The 25,233-nt window shown below is 39.4% G+C and overlaps 1 protein-coding gene across 1 annotated transcript in view; it reads left to right on the top strand.

Annotated features, from left to right (window-relative positions):
• Positions 1-25,233, top strand: part of malrd1 (MAM and LDL receptor class A domain containing 1) — a 72,491-nt gene that overhangs the window by 14,437 nt on the left and 32,821 nt on the right. Inside the window, exons 7-19 of the mRNA XM_085286984.1 lie at positions 1,539-1,691; positions 4,195-4,300; positions 4,814-5,181; positions 5,870-6,303; positions 9,331-9,418; positions 9,497-9,676; positions 9,768-9,924; positions 11,253-11,409; positions 11,488-11,598; positions 12,773-12,986; positions 13,090-13,331; positions 15,788-16,076; positions 22,326-22,571. Coding sequence (XP_085143110.1) covers positions 1,539-1,691; positions 4,195-4,300; positions 4,814-5,181; positions 5,870-6,303; positions 9,331-9,418; positions 9,497-9,676; positions 9,768-9,924; positions 11,253-11,409; positions 11,488-11,598; positions 12,773-12,986; positions 13,090-13,331; positions 15,788-16,076; positions 22,326-22,571 — 2,745 coding nt within the window. The remainder of the gene's footprint in view (positions 1-1,538; positions 1,692-4,194; positions 4,301-4,813; positions 5,182-5,869; positions 6,304-9,330; positions 9,419-9,496; positions 9,677-9,767; positions 9,925-11,252; positions 11,410-11,487; positions 11,599-12,772; positions 12,987-13,089; positions 13,332-15,787; positions 16,077-22,325; positions 22,572-25,233) is intronic.

Genomic DNA, 25,233 nt, shown 5'->3' with positions numbered 1-25,233 from the left:
ATTTTAGTTCAAATCACATTTACAGTACCAAATGTCTTTAGGCACTCGTTTCTTTATATTTTGCTTCCAAGAAACCAGACTTTCTCTTGAGCAACAGCTCTTCAGGCTTTCTGAAGGTCTCAGAGTTTTTCTCACTCTTATTCGTTTGTAGTCAAGTTCTTATACTTGAACATTTTCTGGGGAGTTTTAAAAAAACTTGTTAAGCCACTTAACACAGACCTATGAATTATTCAGTTTTTCAATTTTTCATTACCAAAGGCACCTAACTCATAGGAGGAACTAGCATTGTGTCTGCACATAACAGACTACTTAGCAAAGAACCAATTTTAAACTGCTTCTTTGGTCACTTTGCTATTAGCAGTCTGTTGCAAAAACAGATAATTTGTTCCCGTAAAAAAAATTCCAAAGATAACACAGTTTGAAAAGGATAAAAATAAAAAATAAAAAAGGATTTTTGCAACTTTTGGTGTTTCCCAACAAAATATTAGCTGAAAAATCTGTGCAGCGTCTCCTAAAAAATTTGAGAAAAGTGAAGGACAAAAGAAGAAGTCGATCCAGCAACAATCCAGAAATAGTTTTAGTGGAAAGTTGGCTGTGAAGAAGCAACTCTTAAGGTAGCAAAATAAGGAAAATACATTTTTTTCAGTTCAAATCATCACAGTGAGTGTCAACAACAGGGTGGATTTATGAAAGAAGAAAACTACCCTCAGATTTGGATGCAACATGCAGTAGCACACAGGAAGCATTTGATCGACAGCGGCTGAAATTTTCATCGTAACAATGATCCCTGATCCACTGGCAATGCAGTCAAAGCATACCTGGACAGAAAACACACAATAGCACACCATTAATCATGGATTGGCCTCTCCAGACCGCAACATTATTAAAGCAGTGTGAGATCATCTTGACAGAGAAGAGAATAAAAAAGCAGCTGTGTGTTTGCACATTTCACCACCAACAGCCAACAGCAGACCTACAGTAGAAACTGGATGCCAGAGTCAATACAAGAAAACAGACGGAGAAAACAGATTGGAAATGGCTCATAAGAAATACAAAGAGAACCTGGCAACTGAGTGGTGAAACAGCAGGGATATATGAGAAGACTTATTGGTGGCAGGTGGTTCACAAAACAGGTGGAGGGAAAAAAAAAGGAGGAGAAGTAAAACTGAAATTCATCAGAACGTCTCGTTTTAAATTGTGGCCTCCAGTTTTCCTATTGTAAGTTTAATCTTTGGGAAATCATCCTGTTTAATGTAGAAGCTTTTTTTTCAAAAGTTAAATCCATTCAAATGATTAATCTACGTATTAAAAATCTTACTCTGCAGTAAAACTTGGGATTAAGTTTGTATTATTGACCTTTTACTCATAATTTGACAAAGCATGCTCATTTCAAGGCCCAGTAGAATCACTTGAACACTACAGTCTGATAAATCCTCTGGGAAACATCATGGGATGTGGCTGAAAATCATCTGTTAATGTTAATTTCACATCCAAGCCTCACCTTTATGTAACTTTGTCCTTTATGTCAATATATTTAGCCTCTGAGTGTGACTTTAAGAGTGATTCTTGTGGCTGGTACGAGCTTACCCTCGGCGATGGCTTTGACTGGGTCAGGGGCTCATCGATGGAGGTACCTCCAGACTACTATGGTCGCCCACCACCACTGGACCACTCCACGAACAGCACTGAAGGTAAGGGAAACAAACACACCACAAACCTGCTGTAGCAATGCCACCATGTGGGATAACGTGATTTCACTGGATTCTAGCCAGAAAAAAAGATAATATTATCCACTGATTAAATTGAGGTTTTGTGGAAGAAAATTCCCGCACTGTCTTTTGTGAGATAAGCACTTCATGGAGAAACGCTTTCTCAGCCGTCTGAATAATAGAAAGGAAATCGACATATGCTTGTACCCATTATGCATATTAACATTATTTACAGAAATATACAAGACTCTGCAGAGGTCTATTCGAAGTTTATGTGGCACAACATGCAACTGTATTTTTATGCCTCGTCGCATCTTCTTCCCTGAGGAGAATTAAGTCTATAGGGATGGATTTTAAAAGCAGTCTTCTTGAAGTCGGACTCCACGCAGGCACCATCTGTTGTTGTTCTCACGTAGGCTGTGTGAAGATGCTGTGAAAAAACTGCTCTGTAAGGTGGCTGTGCAGACTCTAAACTGAAGCTTTGTGAAATAATGACACACATCCTGGTGGGAGCATCTGTTTGAGGATGTATATGACTGTGACCGCTCAAAGACTTATCTCGGGTGTGACAATGCGCAGGTATGTGATGTGTTCAAAGAGTGATTATTTGGCAGTGGGACACCTTATATGAGCCAAGGAAACATTTCAACTTCATCACACCACCGCCTCAAACTGTACAGCATTAGACAGCATGGTTTCACCAGCCTATTCAAGCTGTTTGTGCCTTTCTAGACTTTTTAAACATGAGAACCACCAACGCTTTGCTCTGCAAAGATAAACACTGCATCTCTTATTCCAGTCTTCTATACTCTAAATATTTGTAATGTATTAGTAAGAAAGGAATCTGATTTATATTAGACTATGCAAAAGATGGACACCATTACATCAGCTATTAGTTATGAAAGTCCTGTTTATCAAGTCTCAAAGTGAGTCTTTTGGCCTTTATGTTTATGTTTTTCATGGTTTTATTGGTTTCTTCCATATTTTGAAACCTAGTGCCCTCACATTTTGCTGTTTCTCATGGGAAATCACCATAATTTGCATTACTTCAAACTTTAATATGAATAACTAATTCATGCATCCATCCATCCATCCAATTTCAGCCCATCTGTATCCACAACCTGGCAAGCCATACCTAATAATCCAGTTAAAGGTGTGTGTTTGAAACCAATGCTATGAAGTGCTTTTTTCATATTTTAATTTACTTAGAGAAGCATGGTAAATAACTTTTCTGTTATAATTTGTCATTAAAAATTGGAAACTTTTAGCTGCTCCCTCATTTCCCAGTGGATCACCACAGCAGATGGATCCATGTTTGATTTGGCACAGATTTTACACCAGAAGTCTTTCCTGACACAACACTCCCATTAATCACACCAGGCATCACAGAAGCTTGTGATCTCTTCTCTTAAATAGGTAAAGAAAGATTTGTTGAGGGAATTTTACAGAAGTTTGTAGAAATGTTTAATCGATTTCATGAAGGAAAAACTATCCTTTTGTAAGATACTAATCCCAAGTTGAACGAGTGAGTGTGAGAGTAGAAAGAATTTGCTTGTATGAATTGAATAGTTGTGAATGTTTGAATGAGGTAAGTTGTATAAAGTGCTTTGAGTGCTCAGATAGAGTAGAAAGCTCTATATAAGAACCATTCCATTTACCAAACTAATCATCACAACACTTCGCAAAATGACGAGGACATTATCTGTTCAAATACTCAAAGGTCAGCTTCACTGTTCTGCAGCAGTTATTTTTAATCACCAAGGAGAGACTGTGACCATATTTCACAGTTAGTCTGGTCCAGAGTAAGTGACACTAATCTTTGACGTCCCACTTATTAAATATCTTCAAGCTCTTAATTACAGCAAAGATTGTTTTAAGTTGTTGGCTGAAGCATATAAAACAGCACTGCTGTATTATTATAGCCACTATGTGGTTTTTTTGTTGCATCTCTGGTAAGAAAGAAAAGATAGAACCTGAACTAGAATCAAGTTAAAGAACTTTTCTATTCTGTGCCTACTTGCAGTTATCTTCCAGCTGAAAACTTCTTTTTTCTCAGCTTTGTTTTTTAAGCTGTATTATTATTATTATTATTATTATTTTTGTGCTGTTTGCAGAACGGCATGATTTTATGATTTGTGTGAATGCTGCTGCACTGACCGTTTCTATATTTGGCTCCTGGCTGTTGGCCAGCAAGCCAACCTGTGTGATCCACAACATCTTGCTCTGTGCTGAAATTTAAAAGAAGAAGATATATAATCTCTTTTACACTAGACATTGTATTTCACAGACATCCCAAAGGAAACACAGATAAAATAGACCCGTAAGGGAGCAAAAACAACAACAACAACGTGGGAAGATGTTTAACTAAAAGAACTTCCATAAGAGTTTCTGGTCAGTGACTCACTGACTGTCTGGTGAAGCAAGTTGTTTACAGAACTTTTTAAAAAAGTAGATGCTGAATAGTAATTGTCATTTCTCATTGCAGGTCACTTCATGTTTATATTCAAGAACAGCAGCAGTCTGTTTCCAAACGCTGCTCTCCGAGGACCGCGGTTCCAGCAATCGGCTGCTGCCTGCACCATGACCTTCTGGTTAGAGTCACACTACTTTAAAGCCAGCACATCACAACCAGTCTTCATTTCTTTGTCAAGCCCACAAAGTAGTTTGACAAGATTCATTGCTATGAAAACACGCTTTTCCACTTGCTGTCCTCTCTGCTTTCTACTACTTGTTTGATCTCGTTCTTACCTCCACTCATCATTTTACCTGTCTCAGTTTTGCACTCTAAGCATATCTCATCTTTCACAATCACACACAATAAGAAGTATCTGAATCTGTCCTGTTCTGACAGTTTTATGGCCCCTGAAGGTTTATGTCTAATAACAGATTATAGTTTTCCCCTGGGTGATTGGAGAAGTTCTCCAGGCAGAAAGCAGGAGCTTTATAAATGGTCATTTTTTTCCTTCAGTGTCCTCAGGTATTATGTCCATTGAGTATTTTCACTACAGTATGTGGATGAAGGCAAAGGTTTCAGGTATAGCATGAGGGAATGCATCCATTCAAAATTAACATTTTGTCTTCCATCACTGTCTTATTCCCCTCAGGCATTATAATTCAGGCATTTCTGTGGGAGCTGCTGACATGTCACTTCGAATCGAAGGAGTTGAAAACCACACTGTCATATGGAGAACATTGTACGACCAAGGACCCCACTGGAACCAGGTCACCGTACAGCTGGGACGCATCACCCAGCCTTTCCAGATCTCCCTGGCTAAAATCAGCCTCGGCGTGTTCGATGGAGTCGCCGCTCTAGACGATATCGCTTTCAAGAACTGCTCTCTGCCCCCGGCGGTGGATGAGTGCCCACCCCACACACATTTCCACTGCGTGCACACCAAGGCATGTGTGGAGCATCTGCAGCTCTGTGACCTTGTGGACGACTGTGGGGATGGATCAGATGAGGCAGGATGTTGTGAGTGTTTTTGATGTTTGTTCTGGATCAAAAGTAAAAGTACTCGTCATAGTGTTGCATCAGTGTCTACAGGGCATTCCCCTGTCTTAGCTTGTTGAGATGAAGCTACTTCATTTAATTTCACTTGCAACAGACTTGGTTTATAAATGCAGAAATAATAAACAAGTCTCCTTCCAAGAGGACTATATTCTTTGGTGGAGGAATTGTTTAGATATTTTACATAAAGCTGCTCATCTCTAATTTCACACATTAAAATCTGTTTGCAGGTCCTGGGTAGCGTTACTGCAGATATGAAAAAAGTTTTTAAAAGTTGCATAAAGCATTTTGAAGCTCCTTACTTCTGCTTAACGCTACATTAGCTGCTGCTGCTGTGTTAAAGCAGTAGATCTGAAATGGCACTATCTGTGGCGAAGTTAAATTATGGGTAAAACGTAGTCATACATTCTCAAGTTCTGCTTGTAGACTGTATATGAAAATATTTATTATTTTCATGTGTGGCCAGTAGACTCTGCTGCACTGATTCTGGCACTTTTTTGTGTGTTTATCAATGTTTATCAATGTCAGTCTGGAAAATTCAAGTTTTCTTAACGGTAGATAAATACAATTAAATGGACAAAGACAAGATGTTGATTGCTTTTTATTGTTGTAGTTTTGTCTGTAGTGAATTTCTCTCTGCCATGTGTCACAGCTCCAGAGCTGCAGTGTGACTTTGAACATGGGCTGTGTAACTGGAAACAGGAACAGACTGGAGAAGATGTTTTTGACTGGACCATCTACCAAGGCCCGACTCCATCCTTTAACACAGGCCCTTTGAAGGACCACACATTGGGCACTGTCTATGGCCACTACCTCTACATTGAGGCATCTGCCCCTCGGGAGTTCAAAGACACGGCGGTGTTGCTCAGTCCAGTCTTCAAACCCACCCACCACGATGGCAAGTCGTACAACCACTGTGCTTTCCGCTTCTATTACCACATGTTTGGAAAATATGTGTTCTACCTGGCGGTGTACTTGAGGACCACTGCTACAGGCCGTGGCCAGATGCTGTGGGTGAAATATGGAAATCAAGGAGACTTCTGGCACAGGGAGACTCTTTACCTCAGCAGCGCTCAGCCTTTCCAGGTTAGCTAATGGTAGCATTTACATAGACATCATTATAAAGCAGTGTGGCATTTTCAGTGAGGTATTTATTGTTTCACGTTTGTGGGATTTTTCTTGGATGTTTTAACCTTTAAGCATCATTTTAAGAGTATAATTGGTAAAACATGTGATGTGCTCAATTTAATCTGTGACTGTCGTTTTAAAAAACCGACTTTCAGACAGTACACTCAATACATGGCAAAATGAAAATACGGAAATAGGAAGAAAATATCTCAAAGTTCTGCTTACACAGTGGTTAAGATATAACTCTTAGGTAAACCCTGTGATGTTACAGTCTTGGCATCCCACTGTGAGTCATTTGCTTTTGGCTCCCTTGTGTAATCAAAGTAGATATGCACACATAAGCTCTAGGTAAAAACAGTTCCCTTTGCAGACAACGCCGAGACATTAGTGAAGCAAAGCGTCTGCATGGAGTGCACTCCACCATTGCGTGATGAAGATCCATTTAATAGCTTCACTGCTTAACATCGATCCCTCAAGATGGATGTTCTGTTGTCATTACTCATGAGTGAGTATAACTTGACAGGCAGTTAAAGAATTTTGCTCTGCTATGGCAATGAAAACAGCAACTCTGTGTGTCAAGTCAATTGACTGCAGAAAGGGTAAAAGTGGGAGAAAAACAGACACTGATGAATTAAATTCAAATTCAGATTGATCCATTTGCTCCCAGTGCAGGCAAAGTGCCATGAAATGACAAACTCTAAAAACCGGGCATCTGAATAGTCAGTTGTGTCAAATTCATCCTTTTACATTTCCATTAAGACTTAATGTGGTCAATGTAAGAACAAAAAGACATACATTAGTGCATTTCCTGCTTAAATTATCCAAATGTGATAATATGAAAACTTAAACTATTAAGGTGTCTTATTCTGCACGTATGTAGGATCTTATAGAGGCAAAATTATCTGTAAAAACATTTCTGTACTTTTCACGTTCAAGCTGTTTTCTTTTTAAAACCTGATAAGAATCTTTGTATTAGAGTATTTCTAAATGATACTTCCCTTTTTTTGCAGTCACAAGCATGCAAGTGACTGCTGAAACAACATCTCTGAGAAAATTGTTTAAAAAAGGGGAAACACATATAACCTGGATAACAATGCTTTCTATAAGAAAAATTCAAGTCAATAATTAAATGAAGAAATATGCGTCTAATTTATTGGCATTTCGGCAGTTTTAGATAAAGGAGGCTTTTGCCAAGTATTGATAATTGTTAATTTGCATTATTGAGCCACTAATATATCGAATCAAGTTGTCCGTTGTAGGTACCAAGGTGCTACGCATTGCAACAAAAACCTCCATGTAAGGTTGCATTTGGTTGCTAGCAGATTGCTGCTGCCACTCAAAAACTTGAGAATTAGTGCCTTACTGTTAAGCAACAGTAAGGCACTAATCAAGAGCTTAGAAAGAAAAGCCTCCAGACTTCTTTAAGTTTCTTGAAGACGTTTCAACCTGTGATCCAAGAAGCTTCTTCAGTCCTAAAAGCAATTGGTAGAGAATCCCAGATTTTTAAGCCATATTGGGAGTGTCCCTAACAGGGTCGTGGACCAACTATTGATCCTCTGCCTAATCACACGAGTCAAGGTGGGAAAACAGTTGTGGGTAACGATCAGCCAAGGTTTCAGGTGAGCCCTTGTGAGACCTTGCCCCACTCATGTGACTAACCCTAAGTCACATGATAAGCTTGTGTGATTAGGCAGAGGATCAATCGCGAGGTGGTTTCTGGTGTGACCAGTTTCACCTTGTCAACTAGTCCCTAGGCCTCTGTGCCTGAGGCCTTACAGAACAAACACACAAAGCTAATGTTAGCAAATTTTAGCATGTTGCTCAGACTGAAGGTGATATGATTAAACATTAAAAAAAAGTTTTTTTCAGTGTTTCCTCCGTAAAACTTGTGTGTAATCTGTCTGTGTGCAATCTTTTCTTCGGTGGCCCTGAAAGGCCAAACGAACTGCAACTTAAGAAAACACCAGCAATAAGAAAAATGCTGCAAAAGCACACAAAACACAATGGAAATAGGAAAAACGACAACGGAAATAGGAAAAATTCAAAACAGAAATAGGAAAAACGAAAACCGAAATAGGAAAAAACACAAGGGAAGTGTTTCTGGGGAGACAATAACCCGACAGACCAGTTGCAGGAACACAAAACATGGTAGGTGTGTTTTATCATGATTCATATAATACTGATAATGAATTTTTAGGCTAATAGTAAGGCTAACACCATCGGCGTAACTTTGTGCTGAACATTGGGGGGGTCAAGATCTCTAAATAAATAAATAAATCTGGATAAATTCCCAGAAGAAAATCAACAGCCTATTTATGCAAGATAATTCATAATTTTATTGGGGGGGTTATATTGGTTTGGTCTGATTATTGGGGGGGGGGTCATAACCCCCCTAACCCCCCTGGACATTACGCCCCTGGCTAACACACTTACCTCTCATCTTTTCGTTCCTCACAGAGCCGATAGATCCTACCCTTCTTTTAAGTGTCTCCCAGCGCAATTCTTAGCATATTTTGGTTCCTGCAACTGGTTGTCGGGTTATTGTCTCGCCAGAGACACTTCCCTTGTGTTTTTCCTATTTCGGTTTTTGTTTTTCCTATTTCCGTTGTGTTCTGTGTGCTTTTGCAGCGTTTTTCTTATTGCTGGTGTTCTTAAGTTGCAGTCCGTTTGGCCTCTCAGGGCCACCGTACTTCTCTCTAACAGAGAATTTTTACTTAGACCTTCGTATAGCTATCTAATTGGGCTTACTTCAGTAGATATTAGCAAGGTAACAGAGACTGTTGTGAGTGAACCAAAAGGTTATATGAACATTTTCGAAATAACCAAAAGTGTCCCAGCAGATGTACTTAATACCAAAATCCTGAGTTCACTTTTAATTGGTTCCTAAATTAATACACCAGCAGCTACAGCTGTTACTGTTAAAAGCTTTGGACGGACTTTATACGCTAACTCGTCGACTGAATATGCCGTGTGTTTATTTCCCAGATTTTGATTCAAGGTACAGTTGGAGATGATTTTACTGGAGACATTGCTATTGATGACCTTTCCTTCCTCAACTGTGAGCCTTATGAAGGTAAATGATTACAACACAAAACTGTACAGTGAAATTCTGTTTCCAGTGTTAGTTATTTTCTACTGTCTCTTGCTCTAGGAGAGCTCCCTACACTGAATAATACAACTCCAGCAGTGACGACTCCAGCCCCCACAGTTCAACCCAATATGTGCCATTATGGAGAGTTTCCTTGTGGGACATATGGGGAGTGCATTCCCTTCAGTAAAGTGTGCGACTTTAGATATGATTGCTCTGATGGATCAGACGAAATAAGTTGTGGTAAAACATTTAAAAGGCTTTAACTATTGCATTATCAGTCTTCTTAAATGTTTTTGAGACATTTTTTATTTTTATGTCCCCTCTTTTCCAGTGAAGGAAAGCTGTGATTTTGAAGGAGGTGACACTTGTGGGTGGAAGATCGTCAAACCCTCTTTCATACTAAATCACTCGTTTCGCTGGTCATGTGACCAAGGGGAGAGCAATCATTTTGGAGAGGAGTACCACCGTCCTACTAATGACCACACCCTGTAAGCACCTACCTAAGAGTTTTTGAAATTTTTTCAATATTATTGTTCATTTTGAAACCTTTATAATACCTTTCAGCATTGATACTTCCTTCCAAAACGTGCATGTGCACTTAGGCACCTCCATACCATCAGAGATGCTGGCTTTTGAACTGAACGCTGATAGCATGTTGGAAGGGCTTCCTTCTCCGCAGCATCCGGGATTACCAACAAGATTGTCTAATCTGGATATAGAATACTTTCCCACTGTGAGACAGTCCATTTCAAATGAGTCTTGGCCCACAGGACACGACGGCGCTTCAGAAGCATGTTCAAATATGGCTTTCTTTTTGCAGCTTTAGTTCGCATCTTAACCGTCAGTGGTTTCTGGAAGTGTTCCTGGGCCCATTTAGTAATGTCAGTGACACAATCATGCTGATGAGTGTTGCAGTCTTGTCTGAGGGACGGAGCACCATCCAATAAAGGTCTTCAGCCTTGTCCTTACACACAGAGACATTTCCAGTTTCTCTGAATCTTTTGATGATGTTATGCACTGTAGACGATGACAGTTGCAAAGGCTCTGCAATTTGACGTTTAGGAACATTGTTTTTGAAGTCATCTTCTTACGCACCCTTTCACAGATTGGAGAGCCTCTGCCCATCTTTACTTCTACCAATTAAATTAATTAATTGCCAGATGTTCTCCCAGCTGAGTGTTTTTGAACTTTCTTACTTCTTCAGCAATTTATTCCCTCTGGGAAAATGTAACAATCTACAAAATATACAGACAGCTGCCAGTGGTTCTCCTCAGCCTCCTGGTAGATGCAGCTATGGTATCAATTGAAAAATCCTACATGACTTCCTTCTCGTTATCGCATTCACCAGATTCCCATCCTTGAGATTTTTAGTAGAAACCCCAACAGTATCAATTTGAAAGCCCTACATCGCCTCTTTCTTGCATTCGTATTTGTAAGGGTATTAGTATTTATTTATTTATTGTCATTGTCAAGAACCTTTCCCGCCTGCCTGGCAGGGCAATAACAATATCCCATCAGCCGTTTAGGCCTGAAGGGTAAAAATCATAAACGAATATTTCCCAAGAGAAATGCCAAGAAATCACAAATGGGTTGTTTCCTTTAAGACAAATGTTTTACTGAAAAAAAGTGTATATTTTTGCACTATAATACACTAAATAAAAATACAGCTGTCAGTTCCAATGCAGAGCCCTTTCTCAGTATATCCAAGGCACTCAGGCTAAAGACATTACTAAAGCTGATTTAAATCCTCATTTCCGTCTCAGATCCGCAGCTGAATTTGAGATCTTATTCTGTATTCCTGATATTCCTCTGATAGCAACAGCTCCAAGGGGTGGTATATGTATGCAGACAGTTCAAACGGTGGATACGGTCAGACCACTGACCTCCAGACTCCTGTCATCTCCTCCACTGGGCCGCAGTGCACCCTGGTCTTCTGGTACCACATGAGGGGCTTCACCGTGGGAACACTGAAGGTAAAGAGAGCAGACAGATCATTTCTGTGTATGGGGTCTCATCAGAATTGAGTCACGGAAATATGTTGATGTCTGCAGGTGCTGCTGAAGCAAACAAACATCACTCATGAGGTTTGGACTGAGACTGGTAACCAAGGCAACAAATGGAGACGAGGAGAAGTGTTTTTGGGGTTATTGAGTAATGTCCAGGTCTGTTACATAATTTTTCCCTAAGAAAACTAGTGAGATATCTAAATCAGTTTAATGCAATGAAATGGTTCATATCAACTTTTATATAAAAAATAATATAAAATAGTCATTTTTAAACAATTTAGACATTTTATACAGTGGTATTTTTATAATGATATACAGTAAAAGTATAAAATGACAGAACAACAGCTGCAAAAGTGAAAGGGAAGGTTTACAAGATAGTATTTACACCTGCTATGATGTGTGGATTGGAGAGAGTGATACTGACAAAACCAACGAATCTGAGCTGGAGGTGAAGTTGAAGATGCTCAGATTTTCATCAGCAGCATCAAAAGGGCAGCTCGGGTTTAGTGGTTTGGAGACAAAGTTAGAGAGGCAGGGCAGAGATGTTTGGACATGTGCAGTAGAGTAGTGGATGTACTGGACAAAGGATATAGACGATGGAGCTGCCAAGCAGGAGGAAAGAGGTAGACCACAGAAAAGATTCATGGATGTAGTAAGGAAGGATATGAAAAGAGTTGGTGCCACAGAAGAGGAGGCTAGAGTGAGATGAAGGCAGATGATTTGCTGTGGTTTCACCCTTTTATTGTTTTTAATAAGTAAAATTCTGGACAATATAATTTGGCTTTTTTTCTGACAAAAATTAATTCAAAATCATGTCAAAGTGAAAACAGAGTTTTACTAAAAAATGTCAATGATTTAAATTCCATTTAATTCTTCACAGCCACTTGACCTAAGGCAATCTTTAGAGAAGTGCCTGTCCTTTCAAAACAAGAGATAATCAATGTCTTCATCTGAGGGGCAAAACTGCCACACCCAGATAAAAGTACAGTGCCTGCCCCGGTGGCTTGATTGCACCGGAGAAGTCATCCCACTGATGCACATTAACCTTTGTCAGAACAGAGAGTCAGATCAGAGCTGATGGTACAATCAGCAGCTGAAAGGCTTTACACACCAAACCTTCAGAGCCCTTTTTGAGACTACAAGTGCCCTTTTCCTTTCCCCTCCGAGCACTTCATCAGCTGACTGCCACTAGACGCGGAATAACAAGACTCATTAGGACAGGGGCTATCGGCTCTTCTGTTTCCGCGGCTTGCCTGATAACATTAAGCATCGACCTCTCCAAAAAAAGTGAGGACTCAGAGTTGATCCCGGGTCTGTTGTTCTTTTTCAGGTGGTATTCTCTGCTAAACGAGGGATCAGCTACATGGGTGACTTGGTAATAGATGACGTCGGCTTCGTGGATTGCTCCCCTCCTCTTCCTTCAGACCAGCCTTGCACACCTGAGCAGTACACCTGTGCAAATGGCCACTGCATCCCTCAGGACAACCTGTGTGACTTCATCAACCACTGCGGGGACAGCTCAGACGAGAACCCCTACATCTGCCGTGAGGCCTCTTCTAATGTTTGGCTGATGACTTTAAGTGGAAGATTAATTTTCTGATAAATGAACAGCTGTGATTGAGTTCTTCTTTTATTGCCATCTTTCAGAGGGTTTTATTGAACGCTGCAGTTTTGAGTTTGACCTCTGTTCCTGGCGCCAGTGCCAAGAGGATGACTTTGATTGGAGGATCAGCAGCAGTCCAACCATTGGAACTAGGCCATCAACTGACCACACCCTGAGAAACTCCTCGGGACACTACCTCTACTTGGAAAGTTCATTTCCTCAGGAAGATGGCAGCACCGCTCGTATAATAGGACCCCTACTGAGCCGCAGGAGCTCACAGTGCAAGGTCAGGTCAAGGTCAAAGGACAGAATGTACGAGAATTATTAAAAATACAGCTAAATGAAGACGCTAAAAAACACTTTACCACAGATTAAATTTTTAAATTCTGAGGTCATCAAAATTTGGCCGTTTCTATTGGTTTTGATGTGGCATGATTTGAGCTGGTAGGCTGGTTGGTAGGCAGGTGTGTCCTGGTACCAAGACCACTAACACAAATTCCATTTAACCCTAGGATGGATGGATGGATTATTTGAGCTATATAATAAAATACTGTATTTTTAATTAATATTATAAAATATGCATTATTTAACAATATATTAATAATCATCATGCCCTGTTGAATCCTCCCATCTTTGGGTTTTGTGAGTCAGTGGATTCCTAATTAGATCTCTTAAGAAACATTGCTTTATAACAACATGATTGATGTTATTCAGATAATTGTCTGGGACTTGTGTGTGTGCAAAACCTTTGAACTACAACTGATTTCTACATATTTTGCTTCCAATCAGCAAAACTTTCTTATACTTTAAATGATTTCAAGCAATAATTTTCCAAACTTCCTGAAGATCCTTGGAAGTTGTTCTTTGGACATTGGCTGTTTTTCAACTTTATGCACTAATGCATAATTTATTCCCATTTCTATTGTTGAATCTTTGAAAAATGCCAAAGATAACACAGTTTGACACTAATAAAATTGTATAGTTGCACCAACAAGATGATTCCCAAAGATATAATAACTGAAAATGTGCCATCTTTTTGCATGGTATGCAGTATGAGGAAACTGGACAGATAGAGGACAAATGAACAATTAACTGGCCTGAAAACCTATCTACAGCAGATTAATAGTATTTTTAAGTAATATCTTTAAGTAATAGGGGAAAAATATCCAACAAAGATCTGACAGAGGACCCAAGAGATGCCTTTTGTAGGTGTCAGTGGAAGGGAAACAGGAAGAAAAGGCTGAGGTATGCCAGATTACACAAGAACTTCACTCAAAAACAGTGAAAACAGGTCTTATGAAGTTATGAATCCAGATTTGAAATTTCTAGTTGTAATTCCCACCAATGTGCTTACAGTGCTTACAGTGATTTCTAAAACACAGTGGAGGCTTTATCTTGATTTGTGGCTGTAGTGTTGAAGTGCACATTTCAATAAACCTCTACTTCTACCTTCAGTTTTCTTAGTAAAATATAAAGAAATAAAGGGTGTCTTGAGAATTTTTGCACAGCAGTGTATAATATAATATATTTATGTTTGACTTTCAGTAGTAACTAATGTAAAATATATATATTTAATATATATAAGAAGAGCTAAATTCAGTGGTTTTGGTATATTCACACTATCAAGATTCAAGTTCAACTTTTTGGAAAATACGCTCAGTTGCTGCTAAGAGCTAGCTGTAGCTAAGCTAACTTAGCTTAGCTTAGCATAAAGAGGCGATGGAGATGAAAATAGTCTTTCTTGTCATTTAGTCCTCAAACAAGTGTAAAGATGAGATGTACTTTTCATGTAAACCCAACCAGCTGCTGACTTTAGTTTCTTATGTATTTCAGAGATGAGTGGAAAACGTTTATTAGGAAGGACATGAACGTATTTCTTAAAATTAAGAAATTCCTGTCAGCTTGCAAGTTTTAGTCTTAAGAAATGACTTTTAAATATTGACCTTCTTGTTCTTACAATTAGAGCTGAAAACGTGATGCAACTAAACAGGCAATTAGCAACTGAGTGTGTATGCTTGGTTGGTAGTATGTGTGTGTCCTCCCAGCTGTCAGCCCCATGCTCTACTGGGAAATGATTTCTTGATTGACTGCCTGGTTTGCTCTGTGTGTCGTGTCTGTCTTATCCTGCTCCTGACCTGTCAATCAATCACACGGTTAGCAAAAAGGCTCCAATTAAACTGAAGGGAGGGCTGTGCTATGGGGGAAATGCTCTCTCTGGCGAACGAGAGAGGGAGGTGTGCTGCCACAGCTCCTGAACAAGCCTCTATTTGGAGAGAAAGCCCATAAAATATACTGCTAACTCACTGATGTGTGATGGAAAAACACAATTTCTCTCTGTGCCTTAATAAAGGCTACAACTGAAGGGAAAAGCACATCGATCCAGTGACAGACCGAGTGGATTAAAACTTAATCACCTTAGCATGCCTCTACTTTTTGTTTCTTTCCACAGTAGACCAATATAAGAACAAAAAAGAAGAGAACAAAGTGGTATCAGTGTGTCAAGCAAGCGACCTTTGAAAGATCCAAGCCTATTATTTAGAAAGAGTACCAGTGTAGATATAGTAGCGATTGAATTATTTGACATCTTTATTACAGTACGGATATTAGTCCGTACCAACATTTTTCCCCATTTCCCATCAAAAAATTTAAAGTCTTCAGGGTTAGACATTACAGTTACTAAACTATTGATCTTTTTTTGTGCTATTTAAATTAACACCTTTTTCATTTTCCTCCTTTTCTCAGATGCGTTTCTACTTCCACATGTCTGGAGATGGCATTGGGACTCTCAGTGTGTTCAGCAAAAGTGAAGGCCATCTCCATCTCCTCCTGACCCTGACGGGAGATCAGGGCAACTACTGGCAGATGAAGGAGATCCCGCTGAGCAGCTCCAGGGACTTCCAGGTCATGTTCGAGGGCAAGGTAGGCCGAAATCCAAAGGTTGACATCTGCCTGGATGACATTACCTTCTCTCCGGGATGCCTTCTCGCTTCCTCAGCTACATCGCCCGATAACACTCCTTCACCTCCTCCAGGTACGCAGTTCACTTTATTGGACATATGTTTCATTTCGACCTTGGCTGTTTCTTTCCGTGTTATTGTACACCCTCCTATCATTCACAAAAATATGAAAAACTGTAAGCCACCAAAAACTATATAGTGCATATATTGCTTATACCGGTAGTAAATAAACTAGAGCTTTCTATAAATCACAAACGTTTTACATCATGGTCTTCTCATGTGACGTCACATATTGCTCGAGAGTTGTCTGCCATATTGTACCTGACACAACCACCAGATGTAAGTGGAAAAACATGTATTCCCTGACTGGTTTGTGAGTGGTTTTCTAATAAGAAAAGCAAACAGTAACTGCAGAATGTTCAAAGCATTTCCTTTGGTCACCAGCAGATTGCTGCTTTTCCTCAAAGTTTGAATCACGTGGATTTGCCTGCAGTTACTCTTCAAGCGGTAGAGCAACGGTGAAAGGTGTGACACAATCGAGATACAGAGATTGTTTGCCTTTAAAGTAAAGGTTACTTTTGATGCTTGTTGACTGCAGCACTGAGGCACGACTTTTACTGAATCCTTGTAACTTTGCTGTTTCCCTGTTTCACCTATCAGGCGAAAAGTCTCAAAATCTGCAGTTGCAATAACTTTGGCAATCCTCTCTTTTTGTAAGAGAGAATTGCCAACACTGGGGTAAAAATGTGGAACAGCTACAAATACTGCTGACAAGAACCTCATCTGCTCATGGTTCTTAGTACTCATTAGCAAATATTAAGGCAACAAGCTATACTGCAAATATGGCTAACATAATATGCTTATGACAAGAACTACTGTGCCATATTCATGAATACTGTAGTTTAGACTATTTCATGAGTGAAGGAAAGCATAGCATAAAGCATAAATCTCTTTCAAAGCACATCTTATTGCATGCCATAGCAGCTGACTCCACTTTTCAAATTTGATCCCAGTTGGTTTACTCTCACGATTTACACCAAAGTTCTTCTAGAAAACAAGTGTCAGTACTCTCCAGCCATCTTGGTAACAGCTTCAGGCAGAAGCTGACTACCGAGCAAACGTCATATAAGTTATGTACAGAGAAAGCCCAGAAAGCTTATCTCCATCTTTACTATAACAACAAGTTGGTATTTCTGCCAAAACACAGTGAAAACGGCTCTGCTAAAAATGTGCCAGTGCAACAACACAACAGGCTCAGTTTTTGGTCTCTATTGGCTCTTTGGGCACAGAGGTTTGACATCCACCATCTTTTCCATCATGTCAAATGCCTCCTGTGAAGAATGCATTAATATGGGCCTTCAAATTCCAGTGAGACATTAAATATATGTACTCTTACTAGATGAAAGTGGTGAACTCTGAGAGCTTCAGTGCAATATTAACTCAGGGGCCAGATCTCACAGTTGCAAGCACTTAAATTCAACAAGGCGCTCACCTTGCCAAACAAGAGGTATTGCAATAAATGCCTGGCATGTTTGCTCTGCAGTCAAAATTAAAGGACTGCGTGTTTCTGCAAAAGACTGAATGACCAGACGAAGGCCAGAGTGTAGCAGGAAAAAGCTGTTTTTATATTATTGCTTCTAAAAGACCCGGCTATTCTAATAATGACTTTTTAATTCCGCCGTGGCAAGGCGAATTCTGGGACTGTAGTCATTTTCTGTGAAAAGCTGTTTAACTGTTTCCCTCTAGGGCTGCTTTATATGAGGATTTTATCACAAAAGCTTAAAGATCACTGTCATTGAGGCAGAACGGAACAGCACAGCCCCGAGTTCCCAATTAAACTATTTGGTGAATTTTCAGAAAACATTTCACTAAGATGTCGATAACTACAGTTTTGATTACATTCACCTTGATAGTTTGCTCATATGGGCAATCGGAGAATTAATAATGGCTCCTGGGTTATTATAACACCACCTTCATTTGGAGGTGAAAACTGGAGTTGATGAGGACTGGATTAAAATGAGCTCAAAAGCTCAACCAATCCAGATTTAGAGCTCTTGAAAATAGAGGTGTCCTATCAAACATGCTGGTTTTCTTTGGACTAACATTGTCAAACATTGCACATTTCCATTTTTAAGCTTTTCGGTATCTTCGGTTTTCCGTTAGACACTCGTCTTAATTTAAATTACCTATATAAAACATTCCTTTCTTGTTTTTTTGAGCAATTCAACAGTAACATCCAGTTTAAGTTGGAGTTTTGCTGATATAAAAAAATAAGATGTTTTGAACTAAAACGAACAATCTAAGGAGAAATGCTCTGAAACGTTTGCTCACCTCGGGGCTGAAGCTCTGACCAAAGCGAACCCATCATAGTTTGAATTTTAGACTAGGGAGATGTTCAGCATGTAGAGGTTCCTCTGCATCCCTCGCATTTTTTATGAGCAAACCCTTTAAAAGGCAAGAGAAAACAACAAGAGCTGATTTATCGGCATTGTCACTGTGGCTATAATTGGCCTATTAAACGTACTGCCTTTCCGATGCAACTGATGTCGAGGGAGAAGAGAAAATCTGATTGCCTGTGAGCAGAAAGGGATAAAAACTGTGAAGCTCCCTGTCATTTTGAGCTGTAGAGGGTTTGTATCCAGCTGCATGGTGATGTGCAGGATTATCCTTACAGCTGTCTCTTTCTCTTACCTCTCTCTTCGTTTCACTGTCTGTTTGCATTCGTCTCTTTCGGTGCCTACAGTGAATAGCTGTGCTCCAATATTAATCAGACATTATTAGAGAAGTAGTGTGGTGTCAATAAGAGTCGCTGCAGGTTTGCATGCTAATGATGCTTACCTTCAGCTTACTCCATTGCTCTGCTTGGTGATTTTTCTCATACTGTTGAGACTTAGAGGAAACTTTTATATATCCATCTTGAGCATGCAGCTCATTTTATATAGTTTCCTCTCATTATGATGGTTTTAAAAAAGTGCATGCGTTTTAGGTTTATTTAGAATAGAATAGAATTCAACTTTATTGTCATTGCACATGTCACAAGTACAAGGCAACGAAATGCAGTTTGCATCCATCCAGAAGTGCTTTAGCCATGATATAGATATATTACAAAATTTATATTAGCAATAATATAGATATATTACCGAAATGGGTCTGTTATAGGTATGAGGGTACAAAAATGGGTCTATTATGGGTATGTTACAATGTACACGGTATGAAGGTATGTTATGAATATGCTATAACTATAAGTATGTACAGGCTGTAGTGGGTATACAAGCTATGTACAGGCTATGAACAGGATATAAATATAAAGCTATAGAAATATGCAAGTTATAAACAGTTGTAAACAGTTGTAGAATTATAATTATCGTATTGTACAGAATGATTGTTTATACAGAATTATGCAGTAGTGCAGTTAAGATAAGTGAAATATGTGGCTACTTTATTTATTTAGCTTGTCTAAAATTATTTCATTTAAACTTGAGAAGGTCACTCATCCTTTCAGACTGAACGTCTATGTATGCTGGAATGGGAATCTATTCTGCTTTTAATTATTTTCATAGATATTAATTACACTGGTAGACACTTAAAAGTGGTCGTCTGACACTCTGTGTTGGCCTTGTGACACTCTGGTTGCTACCGTTCGCCCTCTGGCAGCTGGTATAGGCTCCAGTTCCTCTTGCAGCACTGAGTCATATAAGTGGAAGAAAATGCATGGAAAGGTTTACAGTTTACACTATGCAATATATGTTAAGGGCTTAAACATAGGCCATAAGGAGCTGAAATCCAGTGCATAGGACTACTAGTTTGAGACATATAGCAAAATTAAAAGGGTCAGAAGATGCTTTTTTCCCCCTTTAAACATGACAGGATAATTTTCTGAAAGAAGAAGGAAGAAGCAAATAAAGTAGTGTGAAAACAGGAAAGAAAGGCATTGTAAAGAACACGGTGATATGAAGTGTTTCTTGAAGGTTAAGTCAGGGAGTATCACCGCTGCCCTGACAGTGAGGTGAGTCCAAGTGGCCATTAATGAGACAAGAGGGAGAAGACTTGAAACAGAAACCTTTTCTCTTTGTGTCTCAGCAGCTGCAGGCTGCAGAGGACGTACAGTAATATTGATGAGAGCAGAGACAGCAGGAACTGTAATTATATACTGCTGTTCCCTCGGGAGCTTTTTCTTCCACAGCTTCAATCTATATAAAACCATCACACGATGGAGCAGAAAGACCGACCGCTTTTACTCTCCACTTGCACTTGTTTTATAGCTCTGCCTGGAAAAAATACCCAAAACTGTAGAACAACACACATGAATAATGTTAACGTGGAGTTCTTCGTTTGCATCTGTAGACTGCATGTAAATGTGAGCGTGTGTAAAGGAGAGACAGAACAAAATGCAAATCAGATTTGAGCCGATCTTCTTCTTCAAGTCACTATTGTGTTGAACTTGCAATAGAACTGGGAAAATACAAGTCAAATAAGTTTTCCATTAAAATCCTTTAGTAAAGCAGTGAAAGCGAAACTTTTTAATATTTTTTGTGGCTCTTTCTGTAAAAGATAAAAGCTGCAAACTGGAACATTTAGGGTCATCTACTCTTTAATACTTGTGCAGTCAAGTAAGTGGCTGTGTGCAATGTTCGTATTATGGAAATTCATTCATAAAGGTCCACATTTTACAGTAAAGTGTTTCTAATTAACAATAAATGTTATAAATATTTTAGATAAAAACAGGACAGTTTTCCAGTGAATTATCTGAAACCTGGGTGTCCTTCTATATTCAATAAACCTTCAATAAACTTCCTATCCTGAAATAATTCACTGGGATTTAAACTTTAATGTTGAACCTGAATGACATTGCTGCACAAGGGGGCAGCATACCGCTCAAGGCGCCTGCCCACATACTGTATGTAAGTAAGGACAGGAGCAGCCTGGTGAGAAGGTCACATTGCCAGCAGCCTTCGAGCTCTTTGAGTTATCCAAGTAACAAGATATAAGCAGGAATTAATGAGGACAAATGAATTAGTGTGCATTCACAGGAGCAGAGCGGTAGCCACTCCTGTGGGTTTAGCAGTATGCTGTTAGCTGATCTTTGAAATAAATCCACCTACAGGCTCAGTACGTAGCAGAGCAGCTGGGAGCTGTGGCTTCCTGGCTTCCTATATGCCTTTGTGGGGCACATTGCTTCTGGTCCTGTGCATCTGAAGAGGAACAAAGGATTAGGAAGGACTTATACCCCTTTCTCTCCTTTAATTACAAGGACCGCCCCTCTTCATCACGCCTCATCTCTCTTTGTAACACTCCCTTAAGCTAAGCACTGACCCCACTGGAATGTTTGGCTCCAAAAGAAGCAGATTCCAGCCTTCTCCAGCCACCAGATCATACAGTGTTTCATTCTTATAGCCCCATGCCCTTTTGTCTTCCTAAGCCTCTTAAAGAGCCCCCGATGCCACATGCAGACGGTCCCCCTCTCTTGAGTTGACTGCTTACGCTCCGAAGTTAATGCTCAACTCATGCGGTGCTGTCTAATCTGGTGAAGCACACAGTAGTTATTTTGCTGAAACTCCTTTAGGCACAACATTTTTATTGCACTTTGTAATTCATAACAGAAAAGCTGGATGTTTTAGGAAATGCACAAATTGCTTTACTTTAAATATTAACCTGCAGCAGCAGCCTGCTAGCTTTGCACATGTAAACTTCTTAAATGAACATACATAATTAACATACAGTGTCTGGAAAACAGTTTTCAGTTTTGCAAACGATATTATTTCTTGGTGAGAAGCAGTGACTTTCTGCAGTCTGGTTCTTATAACTGTTTTGTATGGATAAAACAAAAATCATATACAGTTCATATATACAGTATATATGTGATAGCAGTACAGACAAATATAAGAAGAATATGGAGATGAAGCTCGACACTGACCTTTACAGTGCGTCGATCCAGAGGTGGTGTTATTTTATGGGACGCTCAATAATAATAATAATGACAATAAATTTTATTTGTTGGCTCTTTTCAAAACACTCAAGCTGGCCTGACTCCACAAAATTAACAAGATCCACAAAAAACACAATAGCAAGAAATATTTAAAATCCCGGAATAATACATATAAAAAATATGAGTTATAGTTTATATGCTGAACAGTTTGGCTTTAACATGTGATTGAAAATGTGTAATATGGTCTGGCTGATGGAGGTGAAGTGGTAGTGAGTTCCAAAGATCCAGGACGACTGGCGACCTGTCATATATTTTAGAAAAAGCATGCTACTTTACATTTAAGAACATTCGCGTCTGAGTTGTATTTCTTTTTTTTTTTTTTTTTTTTTATTGTCAGGGTCCTGTCCTTCGGGCTTCCTGCCTTGTGAAAATGGCAGGTGTTTCGCTCCATGGCAAAGCTGTGACTTCACGGATGACTGTGACGATGGAACTGATGAGAAGCATTGTGGGACTTCGTGCACCTTTGAGAACGGACGCTGTGGGTGGAAGAGCTCCCTTGCAGATAATTTTCACTGGGTGCTGGGCACTGGGTCTGTCCAAAGCATACGGCCTCCGTATGATCACACGCTGATGAATGAGTATGGTACGAGTTTGCATTTTCTGGTACACTATGAACTCTGTACACATTTAAAGTTGTAGGATTTTTCTTTTTACCACCATTTCTCATTAAAAAGAACGATTCTTTAATCACCGTTGCATAATTTAGCAGGTGCATCTGTGCTGTGAGTGGCTTTGTATAATCAGAATGAATGATTTTTCAAATTTTACCTGCTTGGGCCAAATGGCTCTCCACCATGTTTAATTCACGCTTTTGTAACTTTAGAGACAAAATCAATGAGTTTCTTCTCAGCATGTGAAAGCGCACCAGGTGATTTATTCAAGGCTAAAATTCCACTTTACTCTGTGCATGCCAAAAAAGCAATACACATAAATTACTTATCACTTAAGCTAATTTTTATTATGCAGTCTCCTGCATGTATCTCCTACTTTGATACTGATCCAAACCAGCACCTCGTGGCAACCCAGCAAACATGGCTAATATTATTCCCCAATCAAAACTGGACAGATGCTGATGTTTTTCCACATACCATACTGGTCCACTTAGAGCCTCAGATGATTGCAATAAGAAACAAATGCACATGATTTTGTTTTTTAATATGCCATTTCATTGTTATCTAATTTGTTTAGCAATTAGCAATGCAATTATGCCATTTGAGTTTAAATTAGCTGTCATTTGTTGCATAGCCATCACCTCCGTGCTTCCCAATGTTCCCATTATAACCCTCAGGTGAAGCTAACTGATCAGATAAGAAATGGACAGCAAAGCAGGAGATCTTTTTATTTTGTTCTAATCATTAGTTAGCACACTCGCTTGGGAAGCAAAAGATTTCTTTTTTGAATCCAGAGGTCCAAATCCCCTTGGGGTTACTTCATGAAGAGCATCTGGTGAAACACTGCTAAATAAAATAAAAAAATGCAGAGCTTCTGACAGCATCTTTTTTTTTATTAAAAGGATAATGCATAGCAAATCTTGCACACAAACCTTCCTTTACTAAGAAGTCCAAGACGCCTGCTCGATGTGAACTTGCATTTAGAAACTATTTTTAAAAGTCAGATTGTGTGCAGGGAAGGGATTCCCAGGATGGCTGCAGCCTTTCCAGCCTCCACAAAAAGTAAAACAGCTCAAGGAATGCAACAAAAAGGCAGATACCTTGACCCGGCCTGCAAACTTTCCAGACCCTGATCTTATCGAGCGTTTGTGTGCCCTGACTGATCCATGGAGGCAGGGACGTGCAGAGAGGTTTAAAGGGGCGGGTGCTCAAAGTTAAAAAGGGGCACATTGAACCAGGCTGAATAACAACAACACACATTCATCAAGAATCTAATATGGGAAGGGCGGGGCTGTGTTGATCTGAGACTGTAGACATTAAAAAGTCCACAGGAGAGATGGTAGCTGATTAAACAAGTGTCATGAGATAATAACAAAATGCAAAGATTGGTGACAGCGCTTGGAACCATAAGGCAACAAAAAACTGTGACATAAACTCGGCTCTGCCTGTGAATCACTCTTTGCTTCTCTTCTTCCTTCCTTCCCATCATTTCATATATCACTCTCCACTTGCTGTCCATCTGAGAACAAGGCACAACTTGCTATTGCAATAAACTATAATCTAATTATCCACACCTAACAACTCTTGCACTTAATCTATAATAAAATGATGACAGAAAAATGTTATAGCCCTGCCTTTAGTAGCCTCATACAGCTCCTACTGTTTCCTCCTCATGTCCTTACCAGCCATGTCTGCACAATGTTATATCATGAGTAATATTTTTTTTAAATCCAGCTAAATAAAACACACACATGCACACACAGTGACATTTTAGACCTTCTTCAGAATACTGTATATACTATGGGCATCGCACTGATCCAGAATCCTTACATTATTATTCATTACTAGAGCTACAATAATAAAGCAATGAGGAGGGGGAAGTAATAAATATGAAATAATGTATTTATGATGATTCCATTTGTTTCACTATCCACTCTGTGCAGGGCAAAGCTTATTACATGTTTAAACTGTAGAGATACAATCATTTTACTGCTGTGAAATCCAACTTTTGTCTTATTTAAAATATAAATCTAATATAATCTGCTTCTTAATGTATGTTTTTTAAAATACAGCTTGTGTTTTTTAATATATTATAATTATAATTATTATTATGTGGACATGCATATTAGATCGTTTTTTAGTGAAATATAATCCCTCCAGAAAGGCAGGAAATGCCCAGAAACTTACTTTAAAACTAAATATGTTTCTAAATACTTTAAAACTAAATATGTTCCCTAAAACGGTGACAGAGCTACAGACCCATGACAGCCTTACACAGGTAGCCAGCAGCTATGACCAGCACTACTTGTGCAGTTAATAAAAGGACAGGTAATGTTTGTCGCGCTGTTGCACACACAGCACGCTCGTTTGTTTCAGTTCGTCAGTTGCAACAAGACAACTTACCAACGTGTACGTAATAAGCTAATACTCCTGGGTGCTACACACTACAGTGTACGCTGTACACCTACTTACTGGTTGTGTCGCATCAGTCTGTGTCTCTGAGTTAACTTGTGTTTCTCCTACAGCTCCGGACCGCAAAAAATGCGCGTGCTCTTTGTGAGCTCGTTCCCGGCTCGTAACCAGTGCGTTCTGCCGTCGAGGGCGATCATTGGTTAATAGTGATCATGTGACTGA

This window comes from Mchenga conophoros, linkage group LG9 (genome assembly GCF_057382185.1).
Source record: "Mchenga conophoros isolate Kocher_MC1m ecotype Shallow Benthic linkage group LG9, M_conophoros_male_GT1.1, whole genome shotgun sequence".
Taxonomy (NCBI): Eukaryota; Metazoa; Chordata; class Actinopteri; order Cichliformes; family Cichlidae; genus Mchenga; species Mchenga conophoros.
The sequence above is the reverse complement of the archived record's forward strand: the minus strand, read 5'-3'. Positions and strand labels throughout refer to the sequence as shown.